Source organism: Anas acuta, chromosome 3 (genome assembly GCF_963932015.1).
Source record: "Anas acuta chromosome 3, bAnaAcu1.1, whole genome shotgun sequence".
NCBI lineage: Eukaryota > Metazoa > Chordata > Aves > Anseriformes > Anatidae > Anas > Anas acuta.
In genome coordinates this window covers 23,668,595-23,686,629 of record NC_088981.1, presented here as the reverse complement: position 1 = coordinate 23,686,629, position 18,035 = coordinate 23,668,595, and the positions used below count along the sequence as shown (strand labels likewise).

Here is an 18,035-nt window from a genome sequence, read left to right as displayed (position 1 = left end):
CAGTATTTCAAATACCTCCTGCCCTCCCTTTTGAACACTGCAGCTATACCTGGCTCAGCTGGAAAGCTCTGAGCTTCTGTGCATAAACAGCAGCTCTAACGTAAGACCCCAATCCTGAAATCCACTGAGACATATTCACTCACTGAAATAACTGATCAGCAAAACCAAATACTTTCAATCATGTAGTAACATTTTATCACCCTTTAAATATAGGATGAAACATGATTTCTTCTTTTGCCATCAGATGACTCCTAGAGCTGATTTTTTTGGTCTCACTGATACTTATGTGAAAAAGTCAAACATTTTGATAAGGATTCCAATCGGTACAGGAAGCTCAACCACAAAACACTGAAAAAAAAATCACATTGTAAGTCCTTGTCTTCAGATTGTTTGTTACACACACACATTTAAATTCTCAACTAACAATTGTATAATGCATCCCATTTTGGCCACCTCCAGCCTCTTTCCACTCCAAGAACTTGTGGAGATTTTACGTCCTCCATACTAAAGCTACTGTAAAATGTACTAATGGATTCCCATATATCTGAATAATAGAACCAATGGCAAGAACAGTCTCTCTTTGGCAATAAAGAAGGAGCTTAATTATGGAGTCAGTTATTTTGCTGTAAATCACAAAGAATGCCAGTAAAGCCAGTGGAACTGCATGGATGTAAAACTGAACTGCGTGCAGAGAGAAACAAACTTCTCATTTCAAATCATTAGGAAAATAAACGAATTTGCTGCTCAGTGTTTTAAAATGTCATCACCAAGTAGAAAGCACTCTCCACTAGCTTGTTGGAGATCCAAAAGGCTACAGCACAGGAAAGTAAAAGTATCAATGTCTCCTTACATTTTTATTTAGAAAGTAAATGTACTCCAAACTATCTGAATGGCTAGATTTACTAATAAATCTTTTGAGCTTCCACTCTACTAGCAACTATTTAAAATGAATTGGGGGGCAATGGCTTTTTCCTGTCTCCAATGGAAGGACGTGCACCAGCAATGTGCATATGGATCTCAAAGGGAAGAGCAAGGGGAGGGCAGGAATCAAGGAATGACACAGACATGACAATCAGCTGCAAGGTGGAGAAATTCGCCTGCAGAAAGCCCAGGGTGTCTTCAGCCTTTTGTTCCGGTGGTTGGGGTGACGAATTCTAGCCCTGGCTCCCTTTCACTACATCACTAATGCACACATGAAACCACTCCAACATCTTGCTGGAATTGCCAAACAGATGAATTATCATTTTACTGCCTGAGATGGAAGAAGGGTGCTGGCCCCAGCACACTACCTCTGCCTTCAAAGGCAACTTGCTTAACAGATTAGCAAAGGTCTTGCATCCTCCAGAACTGCCAGCCAAGATCTTTCAAAGTCGCCAAATTATTCTTTTAATTGAAGGAAGGGGAAAAATCCCCTCTAATGAAACTTAATTGCCTCAGAGAACAAGTGTGTGTTTTTAGCATTAAATACTACAAGAGAGCTCAGTGCTACACAAAATAATGGAAGAAGCTCCATGGAGCCTAGGGCTAAAACTCTACATCATAGTTCTTAGGTTGCTGCACTCAAGTTGGGAGAGCACTTTTCCCCACGTGTCACACCAAGGGCCACACACAGGCTACTTATTCACCATCCTTTCAGACACGCACACCACCACTGGGTCACCTGGAGACTATAAGCTATAAATTCCACTCTCCCGCTCTCTCTGCACCATACAGCAAAGCTGGGTAGATGCAAAGAGAAGTACTCTGTGATTCTGTACCTGCTGCCCTACTCCAAACCACTTTCGCTGTACTCCAGCCTCTGGGGAGAATAGTGCCAACCCAAAACAGTATTTGCTGAAGCAGTCGTGTGTGGTTCACCACCCACATAAACCAACTAGATTCAAACTGCTTGTAAAGATACTTCCTAAAGAGGTAACAACAAGAGAAATATGAAAGTAATTATGAAGAAAATGTAAGCAACTATACAAACCAACATGCTGAGCCTCCACCCATGTGCAATAAGCAAATATTTCATTAATATCATTTGCTAAATAACTGAAACAGCCCTGGTTTAGGAGCATTTTTCTCCATTGCACAGTAAAAAAAAATAAATACTTGTTTCAGAAAGTTATTAATGGAAGTATTCCAATTACTTATGATTCATCAGCGACTACAGTCACATTATCTGCATTTATTATTTGCGGTAATGATGCATGATGTTTTAATCGTTCTTTAAAGCCAAAGAATATTACTTCAAAAGCAGAAATAACAAATTTCAACAGTGGTTTCACAAGTCTGTGTTCTTTCTTTCTTTATTAACATAAAACACATTTATCCTAGATTTGTTAAAAAACAGTGAATATACCACCAGTCAGGACTTACAAAAGCGCATCAACAAGTGGTTACAATGATTTATTTTTAAGACTGCATGACTGGGGAAAAAACAATCATTCATTTTCAGCTTAACCTCCCCCTTTCTGTGTTTGCAACTGCATGTTTGCTCTCTCTAATTCTCCCTTGCTTTTGTTCTTACAGGCACCCACACAAATTGCTCCCAAGCCAAGAGCTAGATGCTAAGTCTCTACTTGAAGTAGATGCTAATGGCAGTTATAAGTCCCTGGTAAACAGGGTTTACAAAAAAAAAAAAAAAAAAAAAAAGCAGAAAATTCTTGATTAGGCAATGCTGCTAAGCACCATTATAATTTTTCTGCTTTTATTCCTCATAACTACTACATTTTTAAAATTATGGCACAATCTTGTTTACCCAGAGCTTCCTGGTAAGTGTACAGAATACATCAGCTAATACCATGGATGCAGAGGACACACACACTCTACAATGACCAGGAAACATTGGTTCCTACAATTAGTTCCTTAGTAATAAAGTCACAAAAACATATTAACTACTTTGTATTCTCATTGCAAAATGGACTCTCAGAGATACCTAACACCCCTGCAGTAATTGCATAATAAATTTAAGCAGTTTTTTACATGATTGCTAATAGGCAAGTCATGCTAGACAAATTTACACACCCTGCCAAAAAACAGTGACCGAAGCTTAACAGTCACTGCTTGTATTATCCATGGCCTGTGGATAAAACAAAGCTGTTTTTCAATAATCCCCTTTTAAAACTAATTTATCATAAACAGTAACATAAATTGTAAGCCTTCATGGCAGGCTTGTGTTTTGTGTTTGTACAACACCTTGCCTAGGACACAACTGGCTCCTCAGCTCTTCAAAAATATAAGTAATAATGGATTAACACTAATAATTTTCCAATAAATTTTCCAAGCAAAGGGAAGATGTATGTGAAATGCCATAGTAAATAGATAAAAGAAATAGGATGCACACTCATTTGAGCTTAAAAATTTAAAATAGGCCACTGCAGAAATGAAGGAAAAAAATCAGAGATTTGAAAATACAGTGGGGAACAGTTAGAGATCCCACGTTCAATATTATGGGGAGGGCTTTGTAGAATAAGAAGCCTGCCAACCCTTGTCTTCTCAGGAAGAAAAGTGTGCTTGTCTGTGTGATTATCTGCACTCTGCTTTTCTCTAGTGCCATTCTATTGACTTTAGTGGAATTACAGAAGATATACTACAAGGTGCCTAACATCACAGCAGGGGCTAATGTTCTTTTTAAAATAACGACTGCAATATTCAGTCAGCAATTACAGAAACTCATTTCAGACACGTAAACTATACACTTGCCCTTTATTATTTGTAATGAATCCACTGACTGTGCCAGTTAGAATACGTGCAAAGTCTTGTTTAACATATCAGCCAGCAAGATGTTTCAGCAACATAGCCTTTGAGCTCCGGACTGAGATTCAAAGAGCCAAACAGAATAACCTCAGATTCTCTGCCTTATATATATTCTACTGCCTAAATTTTAGCATGAACTAAAATTCAAGGGCAAACATCTAAAGAGAAAGGATTATTTACTGCTAAATCTTGAGTTAGATTATGAGGGAGAATGTCCCAAATTCTAGTACACTAGAACAATTTAAGGGTGGAAATGTGATAATCACATGGTATTCCTACACCATAGTGCCCATGTGAATGTCTGCCCCTCCCCTGTGCTAGCACAATCTAAGCTATTTTCTGCAAAAATGCTCACAACAGAAATCAGATTTCCACTCTGGAGTGCATCTGTATTAAATACAGAAAGGGTAAGCTCCTGTCCATGGGAATTTCCTGGTCACAGTGTGATAATAATGCAGGCTTGAGCAGGAGATGTATTTTTGCATAGAAACCAAATCATACACAAGGCAAACTTAAGGAGTACGGACTATATGTAGACTCATGGAGCCCGTCAGTGGCTTTCATCACCAGCTACAAAGAAAGACTAAGAATTATGGTCAAGAATCACAGCTGCTGCCATGGCATTGACAGCAATAGGTGATACAGGAGTGCCATGTTGTATTGGTCATACTGTCATTAACACCACAACAAGACTTTCCCCAATCTTTCTTTTTTTTTTACACCAGGGAGACCCTGCTACTGGTCTTAGAAACAACTACAGAAAATTCAGGACAGTCTCTCCCCCTCGTGGCGAAAGCCCTAAAACCCTGGTACTTCAATCAAGAAGCCTCTTTTCTGCCTAGAGCTTTTCACAAAACTTTCAGAGTCTACTTGAACTACAAAATTTCATTTTTCTGTTGTCTGCAGTATTGCTTGTGTCACCTTACAGCTGTTCTGCCCACAAAAGCAGTACCTTAAACACTTTTAACCAATTTGTAAAGCACGTTGGCATCCTACTAAAAGAGAACTATACATATATGAATGCAGAGAACAACTGTGTCAATGATTCTCCAGAATTTCTTTCTGTGCTAGTCTTAGTTTTTCTCACCTCAATTTTAAACAAGCAAATAGTTCAAGATCCTACTAGTACTGAGATCTTCAGAAGAAAGGAAAATAAAGAAAATGTATTATTTTAATAATAATGCCATTGTAAGATTTTGTTGAGATACAGAAGCCAAAACAGCAGTTAGGTTTCATTAAGTCTCTTCTAAACACCAGTTTCCATTCCACCGTCACAGCAGACATTTCACAGCACATGACATACTGCTGAGCTCTTGTGCCTGCCACCAGGCTTCAGAATCCCAGGGCAAGAGGGACAGAGTGTGTTCGGCTCATTCGGAGACAGCATACCCACAAAAGCTAAGCACCTTTCTTCACTGTTTATTGCAAAAAGGAAGCATTACCTCAGCAAGTCGTGAATGCTTGTGAACATTCTCTCCTTTCTGCACGCTCGGAGCAAGCTGCTGAAGCACTCCTCGGCTGCTTGTGAGGGCACGGGTCAAGCGAGCAAACTTTCCCCAACCTCAAAAAAACATGCAAGATTATACACATTACAAAAAAAAATAATCTGGAAGTGTATCACATAAAGTTTATCTTTAAAAAAAAAAAAGTTAAAATTAAAAATGAGCAATCTGTGTTAGTATTGACCACAAGGGAGTATAATTTAACCATGTATCAGGTAAAAGCAAGACATAAAAAAGGTGGCAGGATAGTAAAGTAATAAAACCCACAATGACTGCAGTGACTTTGTATTCAATGGCTCTACAAGAGTGCTGTTACACAAACTGCAACTTTTGTAAGGATAAATGTCCACTTCACAATAATCTTCTATTAAATTCAATGGCCAGATTTGGATCTCACAACCCTGCAGAAGACTCTCCAGACTAATAAAGATATAGGAATAGAATCAGGCACAATGAAAATTACAGCTGCCTGTAACAGAAGTGAATCTGGCCTCGGATGTACTGAGCGTAGTTCTGGCAAAAGCAAAGCAAAATACATAACATTATAAAAAGCAGAGCAGACAAAGAAAAACAAACAAAATCATTAATTTTATCCTCTGTAAATAAAAGGGGAGAATACACAAATAGATTTTCTCAAACTCTAATAAAACATTTAGCAAGTTCTTGCAGAGAATTCAAATGGTGAATTTTAATTCAGAATACTTTCACAGTCATTTCAAATACCCTTCAAAGCAGAAGGCTTGAATGACAGTCACATGAACTAGTTTTAACTATAACCTTTATGTGTAGTGCTTTGGCATAACAAAAAGAGTCAGGCAGAGTATATGTCTGAATATTTTTGGTAGTCTGAAAGGAAAATATCAGTGCATTTGGTCCCAGTCTTGAAAAATGCTAGCACCACCTGGAACTGTTGAGCAGTCTCACCTCCTACTCCAACTGAGGATGTTCAGCACTTTGCAGACTCAGTTCTTAATGAGATCCTGCTTCTGGAAAAAGTTCTCTCTACATTATAATTTCATCACCAAAAGATACAATACTATTAGCAGTGACTGTTTTTAAAGACCAGTCTGGAGCTTAGCCTGCAATGGTTCATGACAAGTAAAGGAACATGGGCGGTTAAAATACCATCCAGTACATTGAACGTATCCTTGCTTGACATCTGTGATGGAGGTTGCAGAAGCATATTTGGTAATTTGAGAGGTGAACACAAAAAATTAACAAATTGCCTGAACTGGCTATTGAATAAGGTCTTCCAGACCATACCTGAAGAGAGATGTTAGCATTTTCTCCTTTAAACATATTCCACACAATGCATTTATTAAAAGCAAGAATAATTTCAATCATACCTCTCTAAAATCAAGAACACAATTGAACATTTTCTTAGATCTTAAAGCATATTTTAAAGGAAGTCTGGCACGAGTAATTTAATAGCCAAGTTGAATAAAATTAGTTCACTCTTTTTGGCAATATTCAGCAACAAGTAGATTGTGTGATTTCTACCCAGTAAGCCAAGTTTTCCTGGTAAACCCATATAAGATTACCTACTGTGAAGCAGTATTTCTCAAAGAAACAAATCAACATGGCAGAACCTCAACTGAGGTCAGTCTGTATCTGTTGTAAACCTGACCCAAAGCACTTTAATTTCACATACATTTCCATAGAATGTGGTAGATTTTATTTATTTCTATGTAATAGATAGACTTATAAACAGTATTCTTCATAATACGTGAAGAAATCCAACCACCACTGATAGGCTGAAGCATAAATGCCTTACCATGTTCTCATTAAAGGTGGCAGAGGTTAAAGGAATGGATCGGGCGGGATGATCTTCAGGTGACGTAACCAGAACAGCCTTTGTGAAGCCAAAGCCATATACAGCAACTTACACTGCCCCAAAAGTTTGGCTTTCACCAAACTTCCACGCAACCACCGCAACATTTCCCTCCTGTTTTGCAGGACCAAAAGAGAAGACCAGCGGCACGGGGAGGCTTTCATTGCTGTAAATGCGGACTGATGAGGCCCGGAGGGGGCTGGTGTAGGGGATACGAGCAGGAGAGCCGCGCTCCAGGCCGGGAGAGGAGCGCCCGAGCCCCATCCCCGGGCATGCCCCGCTCCGGCCGGCCGCTGTCCGTGGTGCTGAAGCGAGGCCCCGCTGCTGGCCAGCGCCAGCCCCCGGAATGGAGCTGAAGCTTCCTTTGGGAGCTGTTTGCCTCCCCCACCAGGCACACGATAGCTTGAATCCCAACTAAAATAAGCCCCTTTTACCAACCCAAAACAGACTGATAAGACATTCTGCTCAAGGATGCTAAAGTTGATTCAAAAACAGAGGGCAGACTTTGAGTGTCGATTTTCTTCCCGTCAGCGGGATGTCTAATAACCAGGCTATTTCGGCGTAAATACAGAGAGGGAGGAGGTGCACCTCGCCTGGGTTATCTTGCACAAAAACACTGCCAGGCATCTCCATGGACATGGTTTGTGGCTACGAATGCTGAGCGCCGTCATATACTCTACCCAATCTTCTTCAATCTCCGTTTAAAAGGCAGAGTGGCAGAGCTTAACTTGTTCCTCTGTCACATCACCTCCTGTAAGCTCCTACCCTGTGCTTCATGCTGCAAATTTCTTATCCGTGGGTGCCTAAATGGTATGCAAATGAGCTGTTCTACAAACATGCTAGCTCTTACCACATACACCAAACTCTGACCTGAAAATGATGTAACTGTACAAGCAAGAGACTTTGTCAACAGGCAGGGCTTTTTAGCTTTTTCTGAACCACTGCTGACCTGAATTCAAGAGGCTTGGAATATATACCTGTGTTCTCCCACACACTGGGTGAGCACATAGGAATTCAGCATGAAGTAGCACATGACAGTGTATGATGAAATGTGTAAAACTGAGTCACCCTGTCTGTATCCCAGGTGTATGAATCTCATCTTTAGGAAGGGACATTCTCCTTCTTGTATTGCCTTTTCTTTTTTTCCTCTATTTTTTTTTCTTTTTTTCAATGAAAGGAAGAAAAAATTGTGGGAACTCTGAAGCATAATTATATTGCATCTACACATTGTGGCATAGGGGAAGAAATGGAAAGGAGATGGAAAGTCAGCACTAATCCTACAGAAGGATAACTTCTCTAACACTACTTGAAAAGACAATAGTATGTACTGAATGTATTACAATTTGTCCTTCAGGATGCTAAAGGCAGACACAACCTACAGCAAGAAGTGAAGCAACCCACAGCTGTGAAGACTGCTTCAGTGAACACAGGTCAAATACTGGACTTTAGCCACAAAAGAGAACATAAACATTATTTTCTTAGTGTTACAGGGCTGATTAGAGAAATAAAGAAAATAGGTTCCACAGTGGTGTAGAAACATATTGATGTTAGTCCTGCTAAGACTAGAGGACTGGATGATATGGATTACAAGTTCTCTTTCAAAATAATCAGTTAGTTGCAAGATCCCTACATCCATTCTCTTCCATTCTCTTCCTCTGGAAATTGATAAAACAGAAATTAAACTGGAATCCAATGACTCTATGGGATTCTTATATAGGTATATATATTCCACAAACAGGCAAGAGCTCACATAGCTTCAGAGAAGACAGCCTGGAATTCAGGAACAAAACATAAAGCTGGATGCCAGCCCCATGGTTTTGCATTGCCTGTGCTTCTTCATGTCTTTGATTCTAACATATTTTTTTATAATTATTGGTCTCCTTTCCCACTTCTGTCCCTGCATGATGTTTTCTGCAAAGCAATCAGATGGCACTCATGTCTCCAGCTTCAAAAAGATGAAGAGCCTTCAAGATTCCAGTGCTAACTTCAGCTGTCCTGCATTCTATGATGCTCTTTCAAGTCTTTCACTATTTCATAGTAAAAATGTAACTAAAAACTGCTCCTGAAAACACAAGTCAACAACATGCCTGCAACAGGGATAAAAGCTGTCCCCTTAACTTTGTTTCATGGGGAATCATGGCAACAGAATACACCTTTGGGATATTTTACACATCAATATCTCACTCCATTAACAATCTGTTCAAGCCAAATAAACCAATTTTCTGTATTTTGAGATGAGTATGATCTGTTGATACTCTATCCACAGCAACATTTATTATTTATTTTAGGTAATCATTTGTTGCCTATAAGTATCCTCTATTTGATAATAATGACTCACAAATTTAAACATTAAGCACCATGGCAGTTACAGAATCCTTGTTATCATGTTGCTGATTCATGACTGTTAAACCATCCCTAGAGTGAGACCAGAAAGACATGACTGCTAGAGAAAAAGTAACTTTGGCCACGTCTGTTGTTCACACAGAAATGTGTAAATGCAAGCAAATCAGCATGCCAGCAGTTATCACCTCCACTGGTACCACCATTGCTTTCTGGCATATCAAAGGTCCCTGCTTACATCCATCATGCCTCTCTGCAGTCCTAATGCTCCTTTCCTTTGAAACTTCATAACTTAAAACTGTGTTATTTTTCCATCTGGACTGGAAAAGCATACTGAAGTTTTTAATATACTCACTGCTTCCCTTTCATTTGCTTCCTTTTTAAGAAACCAATTCATCTAGATGAAAGTAAAGTATAACAATCAAAATATTTCAAATACTGGCTCTGCTCATATAAATACATCTTTAAAAACAGAACAAAAAAAATTAAAAACAAAAAATAGAGAAACAAGAAGAAAAAAAAAATGAAACATTAGGCTGGAGTTTTCCCTGAATTGAGATGAAGGAGGCAATCAAAATACTATTTTTTGTGCAGCCCTGCTTGTGATGCAAAGGGGAGCTTAGCTGCAAAATGAAATAAAGCTTCAGCAGAGGAGATAACTGATGATTGCTACAAAGCACAGGAGGTTAAAACAGCTATGAGGCTAACAACCATTCTCTCATGTGATTCAGTGATATCGAACTTGATTGCACCTTTTTTTATAAAAATAAAATATATATAGATATAATCCAAAACAATTCCCAAACTTTTATAAAGCTGCATAGATGCATCTCATTATGTTTTCATCATATTCACATGTGCAAAACCTGTTTCCTACTAGCTGCTCAGACTGCATGCAGGCTTTATTTGTTTGCATAAGTTATTGTTTTCATAAAGTGATGCATTCTGCTTTATACACTATTCTCAAATGTCTCATACTTGGTGTGTTGGATCTCAAATAAAAAACTACACATACAGACAGACTGTAATTCCAGAATATAGCATATACTCTAAAATTCAGCTAAGATGGTGACCTATCACTTCCCAAGCAAAATTTAGCTATGATATCACTTGATTTTGCCTACTTCTTCAAGGCTACTTTCACCTACTTATTTCTTCCCAATTTGTGTTTTCTTTTTAAAGGAGAAAGTATACAGGGAAAAATGGAAAGAGGCTGTTTAAAAAAATTATATCATCAACATCACTGACATACTATTTTTAAGTTGTTTTATTTAGAACATACTATTTTTAAAGCATCTGCACTTAAAAGCAAATTTACTTAACTTCCATAGCAGTCATAAAATAAATATCTACTAAATTATCTGAAACAACACAATTAGTACCTACTTTTTGCTTGACTTTAGAAATATTTTTGTTTCATCTATTTTAATCTCTGAAACTATTAATTTAAAAAAAAAAAAAAAAAAGGATTTAGAATGATAAATGGTACTAGGACCTTCTATCTTTCTCTGAATCAGCTTTGGATAAAAAATGACTATTAATTTTTGTGTACAAGTCAATCACCTTTCATTATGGTTTAATGCTTTGCACTTCAGGAGTGACTGCATCATTTGTAGACGAAGAGTCATGCTTAAAATTGCCAGAAAGTGATAGAAAACTGAGATATAGTGCAGCTAAGCAGGCTCAGCCTGACAGATTAGCTGTTCTTTAAATGAACCATGTTCTTGTACTGGATAATGTTTTTCTCTGCATAGACATACAGGCATTAATTTTGAAAAACTCAAATACTTCACACCGTGCCACTCAGCAACTACGCAAATAACCAGCATTAACAAAATTTCTGCATTCGGAAGCATCCTATTATATATTAACTGGTCAAATACACGAGACTGATCTCATGTATAAACACACTAAAAGAGGAGTAGTTGATAAAAGCTGATTGAAAGTGAAAAAGGAAAAATAATTGGTTTAGTAATCAGTTTTCAGTTTAAATTAAAAACAATAAATATGTAAATTCAATGTTAAGTTTCAGACTGGGAGCTCATTTGTTTCTAGAATGTTAGGGATGTTCCTACAAAAAATGCTGTCCTTCAAATATATGCTACAAATCTCCAATGTGATGTTGTATATGGTGCAAAGAATGTGTCCTCTGCAAAGCTCAGGTCTGTAAAAGCAGTGATTTTTAGAAACAGCTAATACAATTTTACCTCTTTTGGAACTTCCAAAAATATTCTTCCCCTCCATGAGTCCCAGAATGCACTGGAGACAATCAATTGTCTAACACTCCACACCTGCTTTTCCCACCCTCACAGTATCCAGTTGCACAATGAGATCTGATATTAAAGATGTGGTCATGCATGTAACATTCTGTTTGGCAAATTAGTTTTTATTTTACAAGGAATTGCTCATCTAGCCACCAAGTGACTGGCATAATATCACTTAATAAGAGCACACAACAAAATGGCAAAGCTAGCCTATAGGAAGTAATTTATAGAAGAGAGAAAGACACAGGATAAATTAAGGATTAGAAAAGAATGTGTAATTTCATTTGTATCACATTTGATTTGCATATACAGCAACAGAGAACTCTACTGGCATGAAACCGGTGCAACTTCAGTAATTTTAGGAGATTTGGAAACAATATTTGGAACAGTTATTTAGTACACAAACTCTTCCATACATAGAGTTGTAGTGCTCGGGGAGGGAGTACAGAGCTGTCAATAAGTGGCTGCTAAATAATATGTCCAGTTCTTCTGCTCTGTCTGCAACTTTCAGTAGTAATTGAGCAAGTTTTCATGGGCCACATGAAGAAATTTTGCTTAGCACCTCTGCAAGTTAGTGCATTTGTACTTCGGCTTAGTCATTGTTGTTTTAGATATGGACCTGCCAATAATCGCTATGATCACTGCAAGAATAGTGTGATCTCAAGATCCAACACAGGAGATAAAAAAAATAAATAAATAAATTCTTCTTTCGATATACTTCTCTTGAAACCAAAAAGAGGTTGCAGTGTTTCCTGTGCTGAAAGTGGACAAACTTCTCAAAAGAGCACAGGTCACTACTACAATAAGGATCTTCTGCAAAACCAAAGAGAAAAGGCAAAGCTGCCACCCCTGAATGCCCCGCTTATCAACTGACTACCTCAAGCAAAGGCTTTCACTCCCACCAAATAAATGAGAGACAGCTTTACTGCATCATGCTGATTTATCTATGATGTCAGTCCTCATCAGGATTCAGTGAAGACAACTAGTCAGGGGAAAAATATTGTAGACCCAACCTTTCCAAGAAGACTCATTTTTTTTCATTTAATTAGAGCACTGAAAACCGAAACAAATAGCATTCAAAAGGAGAAAAAAAAAAACGTAACTTGGAAGAGGGTATGTTTGTCAAGGTTGTACTTCCTTTTTCATGGTAACAGGTGTTTCCACTTCGAGAAACTGCATTTTTAAAGACTAATATTTTGAGAATAAATGTAAATCAGTTCACCTTCACAGTAAGTTTCCTGTTTAATTTAATACGACAAATATTATTAAATACTACAAAAATGCAAACAACAGGAGAACTTACGTCCTTTTCCCCCCCAGAGGACGCAAGTCTCTGTAATTCTCCATGTGGGTACAAAAGGTCTGTTTTTGACAGGATCTGAACGTGAGTGCAAGTTTATGCCTCTCTCACAGCTGAGTTTACTTCCAGGCTTCTAGGGTGTAACTCAGTAAAGGGTTAACAGCAAAACACAGCAGCGCTACTTCACTCAACCTGACAGCTTGAACCTGATTCAATTTAAGACTACAGTAATCTTTTCACAGATGTAAAAGGACACTAGTCCTGAACTTTAATATAAGAATCCCGTAAGAATGCTAATTCATGTCAAGACAGGCAGAATGAAATAATTCAGATAGTGGTTAGACTCAGATAGGGTTAATATCTCCATTTCTGCATAAAGTGTCATACTCAGTTTGTACAGGGCCAATACCCTTCAATTCCCTCTGAGATCAAAGAGACTGTTAAGCAACACTGTGCTTGAAGACTGTGCTGACCTGGGGATTAATAATGAGTTTAAACGGAAGAGCAGCACCTATTTGCTAAGTAAACTCTGCTTCCTGCAGCACTTGGGGGTTTCATTAGCAATGACCCGTTCTAGTGCAGGCCACAGCCAATCCCTTTAGGAAACTTGCAGCCATTCTTCGCACATACGCAGTCCATATTGGCATAATGACTAGTTATTTTAACATCTAATCCTTTGTATTTAAAGGACTTCATCTCTTTCAAGACCAGGGCAAATGAACAGAAGCAGCATAAATATATAATTGTGAAAAAGACAAACCTTTACATGAATCATCCTCAATTGGCTGCTTGAAAGCCGTTATGTCATTGAAAGTGCAAAGAAATAAAACCACTTTATCCTGCTCATTTCGGATTGGAGCGATTTTCACAAAGAACCAGACAGGTGTTCCTGGAAACAAACATATCAAGAAGTTGGTCAATGGTAGGCAGAACAGTAAGTGTGCTAGTTTAGATTTGTATACATCCAAATCAGCCTTCTATAAATGTTACTTAATTATTTATTTATTTATTGCAAACACTTACTAGGAAAAACAACAAAGCAGCTGACAAGCAGTAGTTAAATCCTGTGCTCCACTTCTGATTAGCTTTCTAATCTTCAGGAATCACTTACTACTTCTGGGTTTCATCTACAAAGCCCATACGTGAATTTATGACATACTTTAAGATCTGATAGGAAAGTTTCCCTATCATATACCTACATATATGCAAGCGTGCACGCAGCAGTCTTGGTAGTTCTATGCAACTGTTGCAGAGAGGCCAGCAATGCCTAGACCATAACAGAGTCGCAACTCAGGAACATGACCGTTTTGGTTGATTTTAGTCTTCTCTGCAAGCAGGGAGCACCATACCCTAGCAACTATGTCAGCTCTGGCCTTGTCTGCAAATCCTCCCATGCAAGGGATATTCTTTGCAAGCTGACTTTGTTTGACTTTCTCCTAAGCTTGCTCACAATCACTGTTAGCGTGAAGCAGGACTACACCAAATTCAGGAGAGAATAAGCCATCAGCACCAGGCCATGGGCTGTGGACAGGAGTAAGATGTACTGCACATAACTGTACTTGTTTAATTACTTCAGTAGAAAAACTCCTGGTGAAAACGGCTTGAGAGATTGGAGCCTGCACATCACAGAAAAGGATGCTCCAAGATAATGATCCTTCAGATGCTGCTGTCAATTTTCCTTGACATCTGTCCACACAGATCACCTTGAGGAGAGACACTGTCAGTCAGCCCTGCTTTTCTGTATTTCTAGCCATTCTGCTGAGGCTGCTGGAAAGGCAACAATGACAGCAATGAAGTTCCATTTATCAAGACTGTGTCTACCACTCCTATTCCTCAGGAGTCACTACAGCAATGTTGGTAACACTTGAGTCTTACAAGGTTGGAGGCATCAGAAAAAAAAAAAAAAACAGTTGTTTCCCCTTTTATCCTCCCCCATATCATAACATGGGCTTCTTGAAGGCACCAGTTTTTCTGTGTAGTCCTAACTTTGGTGTTAAAAAGATGGCTAATTGTACATGAATTTTCAGACTGTCCCTATATCCTCAGTGACCGCAAAGAAAAAATTCTTCATTGCTTTTGTGAACCTGAGATGTAAGAGCCAAAGAGAGGATTCAGGCTTGCTTGCTGTGAGCAACATTTCTCTCAAGTTTCCCTTCTGAACTACACTTGACAGAAGCATCCACACACAAGGAGCCAATACCAGCTGTAAAAATCAGCAGGCTTTGACCATCTGGGAAAACCAGAACAAACAGCACTACATCTAATTTTTTGCCACTTGTGCAGGACAGACTATTTCATAAAGGGTGATCTCAGAAGACTATTTCTTTTCTGTCCTGACCACAGGACCCTCATCTAGGCTAGAGACCAGATTCTCTTTCACTTGAATTACTTGATATTTTAACCTGAGTACATTTAACAGGGTGTACTGCATGCAGTAGTTATTTATTACTAGGGCCACTTGTGTTCTTACTGTCAAAGGATCACCAGGAAACCTCAGGTATTTCACAACTTACTCTTCAGCAAAGCAAGCAAAGGCAGCATTTTTCACCTACGTTAATATAACAGAGCATGTTGCTACCAGTGCCTCACCTGGCTGTTTCCCAGCCTCTGTACTTAGCAATCTTTTCTGGCCACAGAAAGCCAGGGCATCTCCAAGACCCATGGAAAACTTCCATAAATTAAGCTTGATTCCCCACTGTGCCTGTATAGCACAGGCAATTTCAAAGCCTGGCTGTGCTTCCATGCCATATGTACAGCCACCTCTATAAACAGCAGGGTATATGATGCAAGGAGCCCTCCACTCAAAGAGCAGAGAAATCCAAATGGAATCACGGATGGACATTTCTGGAGCATGCCTGCACAACAAGAAGTATTCAGGGATCAATACTGGTGTGTGTGCATTTTGTTTGTTTGTTTTTAAGAGCCAGCATTCCTGAACAAGCCCTTCCAATAAAATATAATTAAGCAAAAACACTAAATGAAAGAAAAGATTGAAAAGAGTAACTGTGCCAGCAAAATCATCACTAACTTGTTAATGAGCTTAGAAGACACTGCTGCAAAGCAGCCAACAGTAATTTTCAAGGCAGCAATGCCCTTTACACTCCCCTTTCTCACAATCTCCTAAAATTGCCCATCTCCATCTCTTCTTGCCTACTTGTTCTTCCCAATTGCGTATGTGAACTCTTGTGAGGCTGATCAAATCTGTACACTGGTTTTACTCTGACACCTTGGTGACCAATTACTTTTTATTTTACCCACTTCAACAACCTTCATTAGCACTGCAACTTTTTTAATCAGTCAGAATCTCTGTCTGCAGCCTACATGCTCTCACTTTTTTGATTAGGGATTTTTTCCATTCCCAAAAACACTTTGTATTGTTTTCTTACTTCAAGCGACAGCCATTCTGCTACAGGCTACTTGTAATATTAAGCCTATAGCTCTGAGGCCAGATTCCACACTCAGCTGCATCTCTGCTTCTCACAGCTATATAAATTACTACCCCGCTTTTGAAGATGCTGTGCACATCACAGGAACAGAAAAGATGCAATTCATCCTCTTATTCTGGCTATTTGTCAGATGTGTGCCGTTATTTCCTCTTTGTGATTATGATACGATACATTGCTGCATGACTTTTCCCATGTCCTGAATGCAGCAAGAGGAAAGACTTCTCCTGACAACCTGTAGGAGGCTGCTGCAGGGCAGGGGGCTTACAGAAGCAGGGTTCTCACCTTCTGACTCCTTCAACTCCCACTCCCGTGCTGCATTATTTCTATAAAAAAGGAAAAAACACAACTCTTTTATCTAGAACCAAGTGTATATCTTCACAATCTGCCCACTGGCAATGAGAAAGAGGCAGATATCCTTGCTAACTAGAAGTTTTTGATAACTGTCATTATCTGGGAAACCTTATCATTTCCAGAGTGTCAGAGTGCCATGTACAGGCTGTGTTGCAGGTAAGAGTATCAAACCAAGCCGGTACACAGGGCCTGTGTAAATCATCTTGCAGTTTGAGATCTACATAGTCGCAGAGCAACAGCAGAGATAGGTAGATGGAAAATCCTGCCCAGCCATCCTATCTACCTCCCCCAACACTAAGCGGAACTTCTCCCTGCAGTATGTTCATCACCGTCTTGTCAATCTCCCTTGGGAACAGAAGACAAGTGGATACAAAAACACATTCACGAGGTGAGTGCTCGCAGGGCTGAGCTACGTGGGCTTTCTGCAGTACTCTGCAACCAGGACTTCATTCATCGTGGAACTGGGATCCGAACTGTGGGAACGCACCGAGAGGCTTAGCCAGTATGTGACTGTGCTCAGCTTTTTCCCTGCATACTGGTTTAATTATCAAAAGAATTTTACTTTTTTAAACATTAAACAGTTTATTTAACTATTAAACAGGAAAGCTTGAAGTATAAACCAGTTATAAATCAGGTCGGAAACTAGAATTTCAACCTCCTACAGGCAGCCCTCATACTCTTGGTGTCAAAGCGGATGTCCTTGCTCAGCCAGACAATCACTGCTGGCAGGAGGCACAAACCAGGCTATTCTAATGAAAAATGTGATTTTCAGATTCAGTCCATGGGCTATTCAGGCAGTAAGAGAAACTGCAGAATGTGTTTCAGAGCTCTCGTAGCAAAACAAGAGCAACTTCCCCGTATGCCTCCAGCGTGCCTTGATGTACAGCCACTCAGAGACTGTTTACCAGCGTCTCCAACAATACATCTACTTTCATTTACATTTTGTATTCAGTTCTGGCAAAGTCTCTCACTGGTGAAGTTCAATGATAATGCCAATGCACAAACAAAGAGGTAAACACTCCTAAGCCATGTTGGCTTCCGTTAGATTTGGAAGCAACAGTGAAAGAATCCAGAGTTTTTCTAATGGCGTTGGACCAATCCTGCTAGGAAAGGAATGACACTTCAAAGCTGGTGGAGAAGTAGTGAGAACAAATCCTAAAAGGTTAAAATCTACAACGAACTCCTGACAGTGACCTGTATCACCAGCCTGTCTTGCGGTACCCATATTATCTAGATAATTAGAGAATTAACAGATGCAGC

At 39.1% G+C, this 18,035-nt stretch overlaps 1 protein-coding gene across 4 annotated transcripts in view; it reads right to left on the bottom strand.

Annotated features, from left to right (window-relative positions):
• The window catches only part of KCNH1 (potassium voltage-gated channel subfamily H member 1), a 186,549-nt gene that overhangs the window by 148,902 nt on the left and 19,612 nt on the right, over positions 1–18,035 (bottom strand). For all 4 annotated transcript variants that reach the window (XM_068676165.1, XM_068676167.1, XM_068676168.1 and 1 more), the window contains exons 4-5: positions 13,739–13,867; positions 5,184–5,302 (exon numbers count right to left, since the gene is read on the bottom strand). In XM_068676165.1, the coding sequence (XP_068532266.1) occupies positions 5,184–5,302; positions 13,739–13,867 (248 nt within the window). The remainder of the gene's footprint in view (positions 1–5,183; positions 5,303–13,738; positions 13,868–18,035) is intronic.